Below are 19,663 nucleotides of genomic sequence, written 5' to 3'. Positions count from 1 at the left end.
GGAATATACTGTAGTTCTGCTATAGGAGTGATGTAATTAAACTGCAAAAGAATGTAAAAGGATATCACCGGGACCGGAGGGCTTGAGCAAATGGAACTAGAGAGAATAGGAATTTTCTTTCCTGGAGCATAAGAGGCTGAAGGGTGAGGATTATAAAACCGTGCATGGCATAGAAAAGGTGAATAGGACAGACTTTTCCACTGAGCAGTTGGAGGAAACACATGAGGTGACAGGTAGAGTGTATATGCTTCTTACGGACAGAGGCACAAACAGAACCTGGGGCACTGGCACCGTAAAGCTTTACGCTAACCGCTAAGCCACTCTGCCAAGCCGAGATGTAGGTGACGGTCAGTCTGAACATCCTTGAGAGGGTGATGGTGAGCCTGTGTGGTGTAGGTACTCCCACAGTGTATTCGACTTGGATCCAGCAGCAAGGAAGGAATGGCAGTGAATTTCTAAGTGCACCGCAGTTGAGTTTCATCACTTTCTCCAGCTTTGCTGCTGGTGTTAATATTGATAAAATTCCAAAGTGTTCCAGGAACGTTTTCTTCCATTGCAGCCCAGTTCTAGTGGCTGATTTTGCCATTGCTGCAGCTCAAAATATATTGGGTGCTAGGAACCGAGAGGACATTCTTTTTCTGATTCTCGTCCTCAAACGTTACATATCCATGGAGCAAGAACTACAATGGAGTAGGAAGATTAAATATTTACTGAGTCATGATGTGCAACTTAACAGTGTGAGAGCAGCAAACCGAGCCCGCTGAGATGGAAAAAGTACGGATTCGAAAACCTGCACCTAAAGCGAGTGTAGGAGGCCCAATCAGTTCACCTGCGATCAATAGGCAATGGTTCACACACTTCAGTTCTATAGCAGGCAATTCAATCAAGCTTCTTAAACGTTGTCAGAGTGTCTGCATTCACTGTCTCTTCAGGTTTTCGATTTTATCCACACTCTGTGTAGGGAAAAATAAATTCCCCTTATACTTTCTCTAACAGAGACACCAGAGATTCTGCAGATGTTGGAAATCTTGAGCAACGCACGCAAAATGATGGAAGAGCTTGGCAGATCAGTCAGTGAGGTTCAAAGTGAGCTCGAGGAACAACACCTTTTTCATTTCAGTAAAGAAACAATTTAAAAAAAAATTCCTTCCTGAGATGGACAATGTTAGCATTGCCAGAGCAGATCTTATAGAAACTTAGAAAATTATGAAAAGGATAGGTAAGACAGAGGCAGGAAAGTTGTTTCCACTGGTAGGTGAGACTAGAACTAGGGGACATAACCTCAAGATTCAGACAAATAGATTTAGGACGGAGATGAGGAGGAACTGTTTTTCCCAGAGGTGGTGAATCTGCAGAATTCTCTGCCCCATGAAGCAGTGGAGGCTACCTCAGTAAATATATTTAAGATAAGGTTGGATAGATTTTTGCATAGTAGGGAATTTTGGGTAATATGAAAAAGGCAGGTAGATGGAGATGAGTCCATGGCCAGATCAGACATGATCTTATTGAATGGCGGAGCAGGCTCGACAGGCCAGATGGCCGACTCCTCCTCCTATTTCTTATATTGTTATCTTCTTACTAGTTGGTCAATTAGTGTCAAAGAATTATACAGCATAGAAACAGGCCCTTCAGCCCAACTCATCCTTGACAACCAGTCTGCCCTCTTGAGGTAGTCCCATTTGCCTGCATGTGGCCCATATCCATCTGACCCCGTCCCAAAGTCTTTTAAACATTGTTATTGTCTACCACTTCCTCTGGCAAGTTGTTTCATATACCCGTCATTCTCTATGTGAAAAACTGGCTTCTCAAGTCCAATTTAAATCTTTCCCCTCTCACTCTAAACCTATGCCCTCTAGTTTTAGACTCTCCTACCATGGGAAAAAGGCTGTGACCTTATCTATCCTCCCCATGATTGTATAAATCTCTTTCAGGTTATCTTTCCCACTCCTTCACTTCAGGGAATACAGCCTCCACCTACGCAGCCTCTGCTTTGAACTCAAGCCCTCTAGTCCTGATAACATCCTCGTGAATTGTTTCTGCACCCTCTCCAGCTAGCACAACATTGCTTTAGTGCGGTGGCCTGGACAGCACAGAAATGTCCAGGTGCAATCACACCAGCATGCTATGCTGCTGTAACACGATGTCCCAAATCTGGCACTTGATGCTCCACAATGGGGAATTGCATTCAGTCTGGTTCCTGTGCTTCCTACAATGCTCCCTGAGTACTTCATTGGCTGAAAAATTCTGAGGTTATGAAAGGAACTTCAGTAGTGTAAGTGTTGCACTTTTACAAGCTTAACGTTCAGGATATCAGGGTGTGAAATAGTGATGAAGGGGAAGGGTTTGTCCACTAACTATCTTTTCCAGGCAGCTTGGACTGACTCTGTGCAGCTAACGGCTTTATCAGCTGAGGCCACTGGTTGATCATGAATCACGACAAGGGTGGTTCAAATAAATCGCACTTCCAGGATGCACCAGTAGAGGGAGACAGGCTTTTGCAAGTACATTGATACTTCCAATTTATACATTAAGCAGAAGTGATTCACTGACCCACTTCTGTGTTAATCATAGGACCTCCTTCACACATGTTTTTGTGTTGATAAATCTGCACCATATAAATTGTATTTCCTTGCGTTTCCAGAAAGTGAATTCTCCAAAGGATCCAAAGGGGGTGGCACAGTCGTCTGGTGGTTAGTACAACATTTTGCAATGGCAGTGATCAGCAATCAGGCTTCATTTCCCACTGTGAGTTTGCATGTCTCCCCATGACTGTATGGGTTTCTTCCGGGTGCTCTGGTTTCTATCCACATCCCGAAGACGTTCGTGTTAGGAAATTGTAGGTATCCAGGCACTCTTTCTTTTTTTTTCTTTCTTTTTTTTCTATAGGGGTGTTAGGGGGGAGGGGTTAAGGGGAGGGGGGATGGGTAATATACATTTTTTCATATACTTTTATTCTGTAATTACTTGAAAACACAATAAAAAAGTTTAATAATAAAAAAAAGGAAATTGTAGGCATGCTATGTTGGTGCCAGAAGTACGACAATACTTGTGGGTTGCCCCCAGCACATCCTTGGACTGTGTTGTTTGTTGATGCAAACAACGCATTTCCCTGTATGCTCTGACATTTCGATGTATAGTACCTGTGACGAATAAAGCTAAACTTTAACGTCTTTCCATCTCCTCCACATGGGAATGTGGGAGCTGAGTGCCAGAATCCACTCTGATCATGAGGTTATCTCAAACCTTCCCTCAGCTGCAGCCCCTTGCTGATCGATTGCTGGATGCCACTCACCATTTCAGTGAGAAGGTGTGGGTTCACAGTCACACACACACACACACACACACACACACACACACACACACACACACACACACACACACACACACACACACACACACACACACACACACACACACCCCTTGCAGAACCTTCTGCACTGTGCTGAGGGAATGCCCCACACTTGGAGATGGCATCTTTCCAATTCAACATTAAAGCAAGATCTTTCATGGTCCCACAGGGGGTTGACAAAGCTCCCTCGACACAAATCCAAAGTTTTGGAAGTTGCATTGAGACATCCTTCCTCATTTCATTCCCCCATTTTCTCTGTCCTTTGAAAGTATACACAGCATAATGTAGAGATTCACCATGGAAACAGGCTCTTCAGCTGCCGACCATTTAATCCTATCCTACTCTACTTTACTCTTTACATTTCTGAGGTTCTACCACTCACTGACACTCTTGGGGCAATTTGCAGTGGCCAATTGTGATGCGACTCAGGGCTTTTGGAGTTCGGAGTTCAATTCTAGCGGCGTACATAAGGAGCTCTCCGGTTTCCTCCCACAGTCTAAATACCTCCTGGTTATCAAGTCGATTGGTCAATGTAAGTTGCCCGTGATTAGGTTAGTATTAAGTAGGTCACTGAGCAGTGCAGCTGTTGGGCCTGTTCTGCACTATTCTCCTGAGTGTGTGTGGGACTCCAGCCTGTTCTGAGTGTGTGTGGGACTCCAGCCTGTCCTGAGTGTGTGTGGGACTCCAGCCTGTCCTGAGTGTGTGTGGGACTCCAGACTGTTCTGAGTGTGTGTGGGACTCCAGACTGTTCTGAGTGTGTGTGCCACTTACTATGTTCCATGGTCTTCTGCCGCTGTAGCCCATCCACTTCAAGGTTCGACATGTTCTGCGTTCAGAGATGCTCTTCTGCACACCACTGTTGTAACACGTGGTTATCTGAGCTTCTGTCACTTTCTGGTCAGCTTGAGCCAGTTTGGCCATTTTTTTCTTATCTCTTTCATTAACAAGGCATTTTCGCCTGAGGAACTGCCACTTAATGGATATTATTTTTTGCTTTTTCATGTTCTTACAAGTTTCTCCTAGCACCTATTGCATGGATTACTGGAACTTTCTAGCTTGCCATCTTAAACCTTTAAGAATTGTCCCTAAGCCTGATGGTTTGGCAGCCACAAATGCGTAACACTGTTAACTTCTGTTAGGACAGTGGTTTGTTTAATTTTCTATATTTTGAGTAGATACTAATAAATATAGTGGTTTAACATTAAAACGTGACTCCAGTTGTGGTCTATTGTTGCAGTGTGTAACATAAATTGGGGGCTCATCTGGGATCTGACCTAGTACCTCATGCACCCCAAGAAGGATCATACCCCTAAATTGCAATGAGGAGGTAATCAAGAAGGATTCCACAGCTTCCATGCTGGGAAAATGAAGTAACAGTCACAGAAGATCAACGAGTAGTATTCCGAAATCCACATAGAGATATCATAAGGTGACAGTCACGGAATATTCCTTAGCACAAGTGCTCACCACATGACACACCCGAATCCATGTAAGGGTTAATGAAAGTGGTTGCCACAGTGTATTCCAGGAATCCACATATGGATCATACGCAGTGACAGTCACATATCCAATATGCACTGTGTGCCGCTCATTCACCCAATCCTTCGGGTATCGTAGAGTATCAAACTTCACCCATTACTGTAGCGAGCTCCTACTCACAGTCTGGACCTACCTCTCGCTCTACTGAATGTCCCAGCAGACTGTCCACGTTTTGTTATACTGACGTCGTACTCCCGCCTCATCCAGGCATTTAAAGTGATGCCTAGAGTAAACGAAACCTGTGGTCATGTAACAACTACAGCTCCAACTTCAACACTATAATTCCAAGCAAACTCTGAGACCTGAGACTCAACACCTCCCTTTGCAACTGGATCCCTGACTTCCTGACCAACAGACTCTTAGCCTTACAATCTCAGAATCAGAACCAGGCTTAATATCACTGGCATATCTTGTGAAATTTATTGTATTGTGGCAGCAGTACATTTCAATAAATAATATAAAACTGTAAATCGCAGTAACAAGTCTATAAATTAAATTAGTGCAAAAAGAGAAATAAGAGTAGTGAGGTGGCGTTCATGGGTTCAATGTTCATTCAGAAATCAGATTGCAGAAGGGAAGAAGCTTTTCCTGAATCATTGTGTTCCTTCAGGCCCCTGTACCTCCTCCTTGCTGAGAACAATGAGATGAGGGCATGTCCTGAGTTGGGGGAGGGGTCCTTCATGATGGATGCTGCTGTTTTGAGGCGTCAGTCCTTGAAGATATCCTGAATGCTGTGGAAGCTAGTACCCATGATGGAGATGACTGCGTTCACAACTTTCTGCAGCTTATTTCGATCCTGTGCAGTAGCCCCCACATACCAGAAGGTGATGCAGCCTGTTAGAATGGTACATCTGTAGAAACTTGCGAGTGTGTTTTGTGACATACCAACTCCCCTCAAACTCCTGATGAAATACCTCATTATGATCTTTCACTTTGTCGTTTATCTACACTGCACTTCTTCAGCAGCTTTTCCACTTTATTCTCCATTGTTACTCTTTTTCCTTAATGCTCTGTGTAATGATTTGATCTGTATGAGGATAAGCATTTGCAAGACAAGCTTTTCACTGGATCTTGGTACATGTGGCAACAATAAACCAATATCTCTGCCACCATTATTCTCAGAGCTGCATCCTCAGCACCTCACTCTGTTCACTACACTCGTGTCTGATTCCGCAGTAACACCATCTACAAAGTCGCAGATGATATCACTCATGAACCACGTCTCAAATAATGGTGAGTCAAGAGTATAGAAAGGAGATAGAGATCCTAGTGATGTCATCAGACTATAGCTTTAGAGTATATACTAAACTGTAGCATATAGTATATACTATAGGGTATGTACAGAGTTCAAGCTTGAAAAATTGAGGAGTGTTTGATGGCTCTGGATCTGTTCTTGTTGGAGTTTAGAAGAATGAGGGGGAATCGTATTGAAACCTATCGAATATTGAAAGGTCCAGAGAGGGTGGACATGGAGAGTATATTTTCTACAGTCGGGAGTCTAGGACCAGAGAGCACAGCTTCGGAATAGAAGGATGGCCCTTTAGAACCGAGGTAAGGATGAATTAATTTAGCTGGCGGTGGGGAATCTGTGAAATTCAAAGCTCAATGTAATTCTATGTTGAAAGTAAAATTTATTATCAGAATACATACATGCCACCACATACAATCCTGAGATTCTTTTCTTGTGAGCATACTCAGCAAGTCTACAGAGCAGTAACTGTGAACAGGATCAATGAACAACAAACAGTGCAAATATCAAATATAAATAAATAGCAATAAATAATGAGCATGAAATAACAAGATAAAGAGCCCTTAAAGTGAGATCATTGGTTGTGGGAACATCTCAACAGATGAGTGTAGCTATCATTTTTGTTTAAGAGTCTGATGGTTGAGGGGTAGTAACTGTACTGGAAGCTGGTGATCCGAGTCCTAAGGCCCTTGTACCTTCTATCTGATGGCAGCAGTGAGAAAAAGGCAAGGCCTAGGTGGTGAGGATCTCTGATAATGGATGCTGCTTTCCTGTGACAGTGTTTCATGTAGATGTGCTTCAGATCTACCCTGAGATTCATTTTCTTGTGGGCATGCACAGCAGCTAGCAAGAAACACAATTGAATCAATGAAAAACTACATACAAGCAATATGGACAAGCAACCAATGTGCAAAAAAAGACAAATGGCACAGATACAAAAAAAACTGCTAATTATAGTAATAAATAATACCGAGAACATGAGTTGTAGAGTCCTTAAAAGAGACTCCATGGGTTGTGGAATCAGTTCAGATCTGAGGTGAATGAAGTTATCCCCTTTGGTTCAGGAGCCTGATGGTTGAGGGGTTGAAGTGCAATGACAAGATAGTAATTAGCCCGAATGGTTTTATAAATCATGTCGCATAATTGCAGGGCTTGATTTTTAATTTCCGGTTAATCCAATATCCCTGGAATTTCTGAACAACTTGCATGGGAAAGGTCATCTTCCTGCAGTCAATTATCCTTCCCTGGCTGTAAGCCAATGCAAATGGTTGGAGTGCATCCAGGGATGCAAAGTCACAGTGAACCTCAAGACATCAACAGCAGCTTGGAACTGGGCCGACTGTGCGACACAGTCAACTCCAGTGGACAGGATGAGAGGATCTGGACCAACTCTGGGAGCCTACTGCAGTTTGTGGCTTTGCTTTAGTCAGGCAGCTCTACAGGAATGCAAACTATCAGCAAAAGAATTTATAATGGAGAAGAGCTCTCTGATCTTCCCAAGAAGGAATCAAGGGGGCATTCTATGTTTGTCACAAAAGCCTGTCCGGTTCACTTGCATTTCTTACAGGAGGAATCCACTGCCATATCTGCTCTGTCCTACTTTCTCTGACTCAGACACAGGTTTAACAGTTTTAGCATTGCTGACATATTGTATGTTGAGAAATTTGTTGTTTTGCAGCAGCAGTACAGTGCAGTGAGTAAAAGTATTAAAAATAACAATAAGATACATAAATATATAAGATACAATGTTTATATATATAAAGTAAAAAATATATATAATATTGTGTGATGAGGTGGAGATAGATCTCTTCCAAAGGAGGTGTAAGTCACTCCTTCCCTCCACTAGCCTGCAGGTCACCCTTGGGCGAGGTGTAGCATCTGCTTAGCCCCTGATCAGGATCATGTGAAGCCATGGGAGCAGGTGGTGGATGGTCGTATGAACAGCCGGTGCAGATCACAAGTCCTGGCTATGTGATCACTGACACCAGGCAGACAATCTCTGAAGAGTATTGATAATGGTTGGGGTCACCCGTCTTGTAAAGACACTGCCCAGAACAAGGCAAGAGCAAACTGCTTCTGTAGAAAACACAAAGTACACTGCAGATGCTGTGGTCAAATCAAGACGTCCAAAAAAGCTGGATGAACTCAGCAAGTCAGGCAGCATCGGTTGAAAGAAGCAGTCAATGGATGCTGCCCGACCTGCTGAGTTCATCCAGCTTTTTTGTACTTCTGTAGGAAGATTTGCCAAGAACAATCAAGGTCGTGGAAAGACCCTGATTGCCCTTATGACACAGCACATAAACAATTTATATAACAGTGAGGTAGTGTTCATTTACCATTTAGAAATCTCCAGCCTATATGTGACTCCAGACCTACAGTAAACCGCTTTGTAATGAAAATACGACAATATGGATATTGGCCACTGATAGAATACAGTCTGCGTTAAACCTGTTCAAACACATAGACGTGCCAGTTGCAGTAGCTTTTGCCTGAAGATGAACGCTGGCAGAAGAGTGATATTTTGTTTTACAAGGCGGGGTTGTGGAATAGCAAACATCACTTCTTCTGGAAGATTTAATTACTGCTATTTCAGAAGTGTTTTTAACATGGTAGTATAAATAAAATGCTACAACCAGATATCATGGGTTAAGGGTGAACAGTGAGAAGTTTAAGGGGAACATGAGGGGAAACTTATTCACTTAGAGGGTTGTGAGAGTGTGGAATGAGCTGTCAGCAAGTGGCCCATGTGAGCTCAATTTCGATATTTAGCTGACGTTAGGATAGGTACGGCTCTGGTGCTAGTTGAAGGGAATAGGCAATTTAGATGGTTTCAGTATGGACTGGATGGGCCAAACGTCCTGTTCCTGTGTTGTACTTTTTTATGACTCTATGACTCTGTAATGCTTTTAGTATTAACATTTTGGTGTAGCTTCAGTTGACCCACATTGCAGCAAAACTGTGCTGATGGCAGCTCCTAAATCCACAACCTTTATGACCAAGAATAATGAGGGAGCAGGTATGTCACTGGATATGGCCCAAGTACAGAACAAGAGATACTGAAACGGGTTGATAGTTCAGATATGGCCCAAATGCGGAGTGAAAGACACTGAGGCAGGTCGATAGTTCACAGACTTTAATGCAAACAGAGTTAGAGAGAAAAGAAAACAAACACTAGGCCAAACAGGGCCGCAAACTCAAACTCTCAAATTGAAAACGAAGCCAACCTTGTGGCTGAAAGGAATAACTAAATATAAAACGAATATCGCTAGTCTTCAGAGTCAGTTGACTCGACAGTCCAATTTCTCAGGCAAGGCCGAATGCAAGCGGGCAGTGAAACGTTGCAGTGCTGTCTTCAAGTCTCGACAAGCATTATGACGAAAACAGTGGAATTAAATACCATCACAATGAAATAATAATTAGCCGATGCGTGCATATTCACGAGCGCAATTGCTGAAACCGCTGCGCCGCCAAATCCGTGGCTGTGACAAGGTGCACAGCATCACCACCATCTGCAGATTGCCTTCCAAATCGTGCACCAGCTTGACCTGAAAATATATCACCTTTCCTCCATCACTGGTGGGTTGAAAATATGGAAATTTCCACCTGTAGTGTCTGTAGGCTCTTCTGTGTTTCAAGTAACAAGGAGAGGGCTGTCAATATAACATCTTTTAATGAATGTGGGCAACACACAACTAGCAAATATAGTTGGTACAACAATGTGTCAGAAGTCATATTACATGGTTCAAGTGGTTCTAAAGACAAACATGAACACACACTCGTAAAGACTATACTATACTATGAGAGCGGCTTCACTAGAATTATGGCAGTGGTTCAAGAAGATGACTCATTCCCCCTTTCTTAAGTGTGGTGAAAAATGGGCAATAAATGTTGGCTTTGCATGAGATGTTCATAAAACCGCATAAGAACAAAAAATCTTTGCATGGAACAAATCTATGTGGAATATCAAATTATTTACTGACTGCAGATGCTGATTGTCTTGCCGTATATTTCATATAGGAGTACTGGAGAAGGTTGTATGTTCTCCCCATGACCGCGGGGGTTTCCTCTGGCTGCTCCAGTTTCCTCCAACATTCTGAAAGACCTGCAGGTTAGGGTTAGTGATTTGTTGATGTTATGTTGGCACCAGAAGGAGGATGACACCTGTGGGCTGCCCCCAGCACATCTTTACACTGTGTTTGTTGTTGGCACAAATGCTGCACTTCACTGTACGTTTCAATAAAACTAATCTTTAACCTTTAACCTGTTCACGGACAACCTTTTCTCATCACGTTTTCCTGCCTTCTCTGTATACCCCCTAACATTGATAACTTAACAAAAGACCCATACACTTGAAGAATTCCAGATGCCTTCCACCCAGTACATCTCTGTTACTATTTCCAAACTTCTAAATTTCTGAGTGTCCCTCTTGCAATGAGACGAAGTGCACTGTTTACGAGTGACTGGCTGTGAGATTTCTGCTACCCTCCAGATAAAGAAAAACCAGTTGATATACTGGTTGAAACAGGGAAGAATTGGAGCGACAGACTATTTGGCCTTCAGTCCTGACTTGCCAACTAATAGAATCATTGCTGATCGTTTATCTCAATACTATTATCCAGCTCTCCTCAAATATCTCTCCTTGCCTTTTGCACCAAACACGTGTTACCTTTAAGAACTCCAAATAATACTGAGAAGCTTGAGATGAAATAAGTAAATAATTGCAAAATAGTTCAGAGTGGGCAAAGTGCACTGAAATATATACCTTTAAAGAAACAGAGAAAAGGGCAAAATCAACTAAAATGCTGCTGAGGAAGTAAAGGTTTCAAAGGAACTCCAAACAGAGAACATAGGATTTGCCTTTTAGCAAAAGACCGAGGGCTGTACAAGTGTTAAATGGATTTGGAGAAAGTATTTTCTCTGTTTGGGGATCTCAAACGGGACAGATCGTAAAATTGGTGTGGAGTCATAAAAGGAGCAATTTAGTGAAGTGGGTTTTTATATAAATACTTGTGGGAATTCTGAACTGAATCAATAAAAAACACCCGCTCTTACACAATGGTTAAATATAATAAAACATTCCGAGCCACCCAGCGAGAGTTTTCTCATGAAGAAATCTCATGGAATTTTATAATGATTTATTGGAAAGTGATTAAAAATTGGGGCATAAAGTAAGAACTGTCATAAAGGAGAAGAATAAGAGATTCTGCAGGTGCCGGAAATCCAGGGCAACACACACAAAATACTGGTGGTACTCAGCAGGTCAGGCAGCATCTATGGAAATGAGTGAACAGTCGATGCTTCATGCTGGGCCCCTTCATCAGAATGAGAGATAGAGAGGGTCCAGGACAGAGTTCCAGAGCTTTGAGCCCAACAGTTCAAGTCAATCATGCAGAAAGCTCACCAATTTACTTACTTACTGCTCTTTACGCCACTAGTGTTCAGGGCAGCAATGAATGTGCTCCAGCTCTGGCAAATTTCAGGGCTTCCTTCATCATGACAGTAGCTTCCTCTTGGTTGTCACTACTGTCAGTCATGCGAGTCCCAGGTGGAGACTCAGGGATACTGTCGCGCTCAGATGTAGAGGGATTCTTCATTGCAGTTTCCATAACAATGTTGTTTCACCAGTCAGGGTTGTTAGCCCTGAGCTGAACCACCAAACCTGGAGGACCCAGTGGACCACTCTTAGTCTGGCCTCTACCCCTTGACCTGTTTGTCATGGGTGACCCAACCAGCAGCCAAAGCGTAAAGCCCTGACTCCAACCAACACAGCTCTCCAGGTCATTGAGGCACACAAACTTCCAAACCACGCTAAGGTTGGGCTCCTCTTAGATGTCACAAGCTTATTTACTTATTAATTCTCATGTGTCTCAGTATTTTAGAGGTACACACTTAACGGTATCCTTGGTGCAACTGGCATAAGGAGAGGAGTGAGGAAACCCCAAAGACCCACAAACAGCAAATGGGTCCTTCAGCCCACTGTGTCCATGCTCAACGTTCGTTCACCGACACTAATCCTATTTGTCCATAGAGTCGTAGAGCCATACAGAAGTACAGCACTGAAACAGGATCGTTGGCCCATCTAGTCCATGATAAAACCACTTAAACTGTCTACTTCCATTGACCTGCACTGGGACCATAGCCCTCCATACCGCTACCATCCATGTACCTATTCAAATTCCTCTGTCATGTTGAAATTGAGCTTGCATGCGCCACTTGTGCTGGCAGCTGATTCCACACTTTCACGGCCCTCTGAATGAAGAAGTTTCCCTTCATGTTCCCCTTAAACTTCTTATCTTTCACCCTTAACCCATTACCTCTAGATGTAGTCCCACCCAAGCTCAGTGCTTGCATTTACCTTATCTACACTCACATAATTTTGTATACCTCTATCAAATCTCCCTCAATCCTCTACACTAAGGAATAAAGTCCTATTCAATCTTTCCTTATTACCCAGGTCCTCCAGACCCAGCAACATCCTTGTAGATTTTCTCTGCACTCTTTCAACCTTGTTCACGTCTTTTCTGTAGCTAGGTGACCAAAACTACAAATTATGCCTCACCAATGTCTTATATAACTTAAACATAACATCTCATCTCCTGTACTCAATACATTGATTCACGAAGGCCAATGTGCCAAAATAATTCTTTACAACCCTATCAACCTGTGATGCCACTTTCAATGGACCATGTACCTGTATTCCCAGATACCACACTCCTCAGTGCCCTACCATTCACTGTGTAAACATATTCGGTCCATATCTATCATCGCTTCTTCAAGTATTTGCTTAAGGGCTTTTTAAACACCTGACTCTTCTGAATCACAGGGCAATTTACAATGACCTATTAACCTACTAACCTACTAAAACTACGTCTTTGGAATCTGCAAGGAAATCAGAGCTCCTGGAGAAAACTCAGTCATTCACATACAAAGTCCTTACAGATGGTGCTGTAATGCTCTCATGGCTGCCCTGCTATTCAATAAGATCATGGTTGACCTTTTATGTCAACACCAATAATCTGCCCATGTATCCCTGGATATCTAAAAGTCTATCAATTTGTCTTGAATTTCTGAATGAACAACTCATCAGAGCCTTCTTGAGTACAAATTTCCAAAGCTTCACTCTGCCCTGAGCAAAGAAATTTCATCTCATCTTGTTCTTGAATGGTCAACTTCTTATTTTAAGTCGTTGGCCTTGGTCTAGATACCCACCAAGGCAGGAGAAACATTAACTCTGTTTCTACCCTGTCAAGCCCTGTAGGAATTTTGTTTTAATTTGATGCCCTCTCATTCCTCTAAACCTAAGAAAGAATATAAACCTATCTACTTAATCGTTCCTCATATCACAAAACCACCATTCCATGAATTATATTAGAGAATGTGTGCTACACCCCTCTATTGTAAGTGTGTCCTTACTTAGGGAAACCAGATATAGTCACAATATTCTAGATGTGGTCCATACAATTTGAACTTGATAACTTTATTGTTGCTATAAATGCCAGCATATTGTTTATTCCTCTTCCTAATATTCCATTCATGCTTTGTGTTTCAATGGGGAAACACACACCACTCCTCACAGAGGGATCAAAGAGAGTGAGCAATTTCAAGCTCTTGGGTGTCAATATTTCTGAGACCTAACATGACAAGACAGGTGCTATATTTCAATAGGAGATTGAGGAGATTTGGTACGTCACCAAAGACACTCGCAAACTTTTACAGATGTACCATGGAGGGCATTCTAACTGCCTGCATCACCATGGGAGGGGGGCAACTGCACAGTATCTGGGCAGTAAGTGGCAGAGAGATGTAAAATTAGACAGCTCCATCATGGGCATGAGCCTCCGTAGTACCCAGGACATCTAAAAAAAGCGGCATCCATCATTATGGAGCCTCATCATCTAGGACAAGCCCTATTCTTGTTGCTACAATCAGGAAGGAGGGACAGAAGCCTGAAGGCTCACACTCAACGATTCAGCTTCTTCCCCTCTGCTGTCCGATTTCTGAATGGACATTGAACCCATGAACACCTCCTCACTATTTTTTTATTTCTATTTTTGTACTACTTTTTTTCATTTAACTATTTAATACAGATACTGTCATTCACAGTTTTTTTCCTTTAATGTTATGTATTGCATTGCACTGCTGCACAAAGTTAACAGATTTCATGACGTAGGCTGGTGATATTAAACCTATTCTGATTCATTGTTTCCACTGGAAACCAGGGCTCCTGAGGATGAAGTGTGCGCTGCAGCATAAATCATGGTAGCTGTGTGCGGAAAGGAAATTGAAAATTGTAATTACATGGAGATTGCAGTAAGTAAAAGGAAATACAATAAAGGGAAATCAGGAACGGCACAAAAAACGCTGGAGGAACTCAGCAGGTGAGGCATCATCTATTGAAGGAAATGGACAGTTGGTGTTTCATCTAAACTCTAAAACATTTAATTTGTTAATTATTTGCAGATAAAGTATTCTGACTGTGTTCGAAGTATGCGAGTGTTTATATGTGTACACTGGAGCTGGTCATAGGGATGTGACCAGGTTCAGGGTGTGGATAAAAATCATGGAGAGAATGATTTGTAGAGCCGCCCAGCATGTCCACCCATCTCCGCCATATCTCTTCAACGTGTGCAGTTTTCATGCATATGTACAGTATATGCTTGTGCGGCTACTGATGTCTACTTACAAACAGTATATAAGACCATAAGACAAAGGAGCAGAAGTTGGCCATTCTGCCCATTGAGTCTGCTCTGCCATTTTATCATGTGCTGATCCAATCTCCCATTTAGTCCCATTCCCCTGCCTTCTCACCATAATTTTTGATGTCCTGGCTACTCTGATACCTATCAATCTCTGCCTTAAATACACCCAATGACTTGGCCTCCACTGCCGCCCGTGGCAATAAATTCCACAGATTCACCACCCTCTGGTTAAAAAAATTTCTTCGCATCTCTGTTCTGAATGGGTGCCCTTCAATCCTTAAGTCATGCCCTCTCATACTAGACTCCCCCAGCATGGGAAACAACTTTGCCACATCCACTCTGTCCATGTCTTTCAACATTCGAAATGTTTCTATGAGGTCCCCCCTCATTCTTCTAAACTCCAAGGAGTACAGTCCAAGAGCGGTCAAATGTTCCTCTTATGTTAACCCTCTCATTCCCGGAATCATTCTAGTGAATCTTCTCTGAACCCTCTCCAATGTCAGCACATCCTTTCCTAAATAAGCCCAAAACTGAACACAGTACTCCAAGTGAGGTCTTACCAGTGCCTTATAGAGCCTCAACATCACATTCCTGCTCCTATACTCTATTCCTCTAGAAATGAATGCCAACATTGCATTTGCCTTCTTCACCACCAACTCAACCTGGAGGTTAACCTTAAGGGTATCCTGCACAAGAACTCCCAACACCCATTGCATCTCAGAACGTTGAATTCTCTCACCATTTAAATAATAGTCTGCCTGTTTATTTCTTCTACTGAAGTGCATGACCACACACTTTCCAACATTGTATTTCATTTGCCACTTCTTTGCCCATTCCCCCAATCTATCCAAGTCTCTCTGCAGACTCTGTTTCCTCAGCACTACCGGCCCCTCCACATATCTTTGTCATCATCAACAAACTTAGCCACAAAGCCATCTATTCCATAATCCAAATCGTTGATATACAATGTAAAAAGAAGCAGCCCCAACACGGACCCCTGTGGAACACCACTGGTAACCGGCAGCCAACCAGAATGGGATCCCTTTATTCCCATTCTCTGTTTCCTGCCAATCAACCAATGCTCTATCCACGTATGTAACTTTCCCACAATTCCATGGGTTCTTATCTTGTTTAGCAGCCTCATGTGCGGCACCTTGTCAAAGGCCTTCTGAAAATCCAAATACACAACATCCACTGCATCTCCCTTGTCTAGCCTACTTGTAATTTCCTCAAAAAATTGCAATAGGTTTGTCAGGCAGGATTTTCCTTTAAGGAAACCATGCTGAGTTCTGCCTATCTTGTCATATGCCTCCAGGTACTCTGTAACCTCATCCTTGACAATTGACTCCAACAACTTCCCAACCACCAATCTCAAGCTAACAGGTCTATAATTTCCTTTTTGCTTCCTTGCCCCCTTCTTAAATAGCGAAGTGACATTTGCAATCTTCCAGTCCTCCGGAACCAGGCCAGGATCTATCGACTTTTGTAAGATCATTGCTAATGCCTCCGCAATCTCCACTGCTACTTCCTTCAGAACACAAGGGTGCATTCCATCTGGTCCGGGAGATTTATCTACCCTTAGACTATTCAGCTACTGTACATACTTAAGAACATCCCTCCCAGCAAGTGTTTGTTCTTGTGTATGAGTGTGTCTGCAGGGTGTGTGTTTGTGTGTACGTGAGTGTGTGCACACATGTGTATATGAATGCATGTGTATTTCAACACTTTGTGCATGTATGTATTTAAAGAATACATTGGGTGGTGCCTATGGTGTTAATACTGTGAATTACAGATCAAGAGAGGTTATAAATTCAACTTTTAGTGGTAATTGCATGTTATATCCCAGCTCTGAAATCCATTGCATTGAAACCACTGAGGCATCTTACATTGTTGCAGGAGCCAAGCACCATACAGTCCGTGTCTGTTTTGATGAAATAATACATTTTATGACATGGGCCAGAGACAATTAACCTGATTCTGATTCTGGTTTTCTTCTGAGCAACACACACAGTGCTGGAGGAGTCCAGTAAGTCAGGCAGCACCAGTGGAAGGATATAAGCAGTCAACTTTTTGGGCTAAGGCTCATCAGGACTGGAAAGGAAAGGGTTAGAAGCCAGAATAAGGAGAAGGGGGGAGGGGACGAGTACAAGCTGGCTGCCGATAGCTGAAACAAGGTGAGGGAGAAGGTGGGTAGGGGATGGGGGGGGGGGGATGGAGGAAGAAGCCGGATGAGGATAGGTGGAAGACTAAAGGGCCGAAGAGGAAGGAATATGAAAGGAGGGGACAGTGGGCCATGGAAGAAAGCGTAAGAGGAGAGGAACCACATGGTCAGAATTAGGAGAAGGTTAATCATCTTCACCAGCATGCCCCCAAACAGATTATTGATCAAATAACCAAAAAAGCCAGTTCATTGATCTCTGTTTATTTAATTCAGTGGTGCATATGGAAATAAACATGCTAATAAATACAGCTGGATTGAATTTTGTGTTTCCAAATGAATACAGGCTGAGGCACAGGGCTATTGTCAGGTCTGGATGGTTTAGCTCTGGCCAAGGGTACCACAGAGCACCAAGGGAGAGGCCCAACCGGAGAACAGAGGCAGGAACTGGATCCATGGTTACCCAGCTGGAAGAAAATGAGCGGCTCAAAATTGTTTTATTACCCATTCTGATTGGTTGATGTTTTGACATTTCTATTTGGGAGCAGGGATTTTACAATACTTCTACATATCTCATTCTATCAGGAAAAAAAAGCATGGATTTGAGAAGTTGCTTAGACACCAAGACAACGGCAATAATGTGCACTGCAGATACAAAATCAAGTCGTCTTTTAATCCCCCAACACTCCCCATTACATATTGGTCGTGACTTAATGCAATTTCAACATCATGAGTCCTATTAAACAACTTACTCTGTTTCATCGGTAAAAGGATAAAAATACCCTCTTATCCCCAGAGGAGAAACTCGTGCAAATTAATCATTGTGTGGTTTATTCTGAAGACATTTGGAAAATAACCAAAACATAATTTAACATCAAATGTGGTGCTTGGTGACTTCCCAAAACTGCAGACACAGAATAACAATATAATGTAAGGAGCCTGTCTACAGACAGTACTTTTGTCTGTCTACATTGAGTTTATATTTTCAGGTGCAATTAAAACTCCCTCCTTTCTGCTGGAAGATTACAGCAAAGGAACCTTGGCCAACATGCTTATGATTTGGTTTGATTTAGAAATACTGTGCAGAACAGGCTCCTCCAGCCCAATGAGCCTGCACCACTCACCTATTTAACACTAGCCTAGTCACAGGATAATTTACAATGTCCTATTAATCTACTAACTGGTACATCTTTGGACTTTGGGAAGAAACGGACCATCTGGAGGAAACTCACATACTCTTGAGAAGGATATACAGTACCAACTCCCTACAGATGGTGCCAGTGCTGAACTCTGAACTCTGATGCCCGGGCTGTAATAGTGTCCCGCTAACCTCTGCGATAAAATGGCACCCATATGACAGTGACTAAAGAAAGATATATCTCCTCTGCCCAGGACCTCTGCTGGAGAGGTTTGACAAGCATGGAAACGGGATAGTAACTCAACACATTGGTATGTGCTTTTCCCCCAGTAACACGTCAAACCAGAAAGTACACATTCATAATCCTCAAACCAATCCAATGTGGAATATCACATCTGGCTTCATTGAGTTTATAGAACTAGAGGTGAGAGCTTCTTCACCAGCATCTCATAAGGTGAATTCTCATACCTGTTTTGGTTTTAAATTGTATGCTTTCAATATTCCCATATACAATCAGACCAAAAACAAAGCAATGTCCAACTCGTGCAGTAAACTGAGTTACTTGGTCACTTTGCATTTATTGTTTCCTTTCTCTGCACCTTCAAAAAGAAAGCAAGGTCTGAGCTTTAGAAAATTGTTAGTGCCTCCATTTGTTTTCAGTAGTGACTAATGAAAGAGAGAGGAGTGCTTGGACAGGAGTTATGTGATGCTGATTCAATTTAAACTTTTCTCAAGAAATTTTGGTACTGCCCAAGCAGATGAAACTGCTTTTGTAATTCTGAGTGCTCCCAATATTATTCAGGTGTTCCTTAACTTATGCCTAATAATACTTGTTGGATAAGTAGCCTCTTAAGGATAACATTTACAGAATATTTCTAAATTTTAATGAGATAGAGGACATTTGGTCCATCCAATCTGTGCTAGTGCTCTCTCACCTGCCCACCCACATTAAGGGTAATTTACAGCGGTCAATTAACTAGATGTCCTTGTGATGTGGAAGGAAACTTTATCTCCTGGAGGAGACATACACAGTGGCAAGGAGAACATGCAAATTCCAGCATTTTACGTGTGTTGATGGAGACGGCTAAGACTGCGTGGAAAATAAATCCTCCCCTCCAGTTCCTGCTCTACAGAAGAGGCTGGTTTCACCCTGTCCTTATAACCCCATCTCCATAGCAACCTTACTCCTCCTCGACATAACAAAAGAAATTCTGTGGATGCTGGAAATAAAGCTGGTGGAACTCAGCAGGTGGGGCAGCATCAGTGAAGAAGAGTGAACAGTCGACATTTTGGGCCGAGTCCCTTCATTGGGACTGGAAAGGAAAGAGTCAGTCCGAGCTCCTGCTCAATATGTTGGGAGCTGTGCAGATCAAACACCCAGTAGAAAATGAAATTTCAGACCCTACTCTTTGGCTGTTAATACCACATTAATACCATGTTAAGGTCTGGGCTGAAGAATCATTTGCCATTGCCATACTTACAATTTCCCCATTTCACTTCAGTAGCCGCTTCTGCTTGAGAGTAAGTACTG

General features: G+C 42.6%; 1 protein-coding gene across 3 annotated transcripts in view; it reads right to left on the bottom strand.

Annotated features, from left to right (window-relative positions):
• Window positions 1-9,705: 9,705 nt before the first annotated feature.
• The window catches only part of LOC140726164 (alpha-1A adrenergic receptor-like), a 69,949-nt gene continuing 59,991 nt past the window's right edge, over window positions 9,706-19,663 (bottom strand). The window contains exons 3-4 of one of the 3 annotated variants that reach the window (XM_073042159.1): window positions 19,614-19,660; window positions 9,706-9,761 (exon numbers count right to left, since the gene is read on the bottom strand). In XM_073042159.1, the coding sequence (XP_072898260.1) occupies window positions 19,631-19,660 (30 nt within the window). In that variant the 3' untranslated portion in view covers window positions 9,706-9,761; window positions 19,614-19,630. Of the gene's footprint in view, window positions 9,762-17,261; window positions 19,661-19,663 lie in introns of those variants that run through there. The other 2 variants (XM_073042160.1, XM_073042158.1) reach the window with 2 other exon arrangements.

The sequence above is a fragment of the Hemitrygon akajei genome, chromosome 4, assembly GCF_048418815.1.
Source record: "Hemitrygon akajei chromosome 4, sHemAka1.3, whole genome shotgun sequence".
Classification (NCBI taxonomy): domain Eukaryota; kingdom Metazoa; phylum Chordata; class Chondrichthyes; order Myliobatiformes; family Dasyatidae; genus Hemitrygon; species Hemitrygon akajei.
The sequence above is the reverse complement of the archived record's forward strand: the minus strand, read 5'-3'. Positions and strand labels throughout refer to the sequence as shown.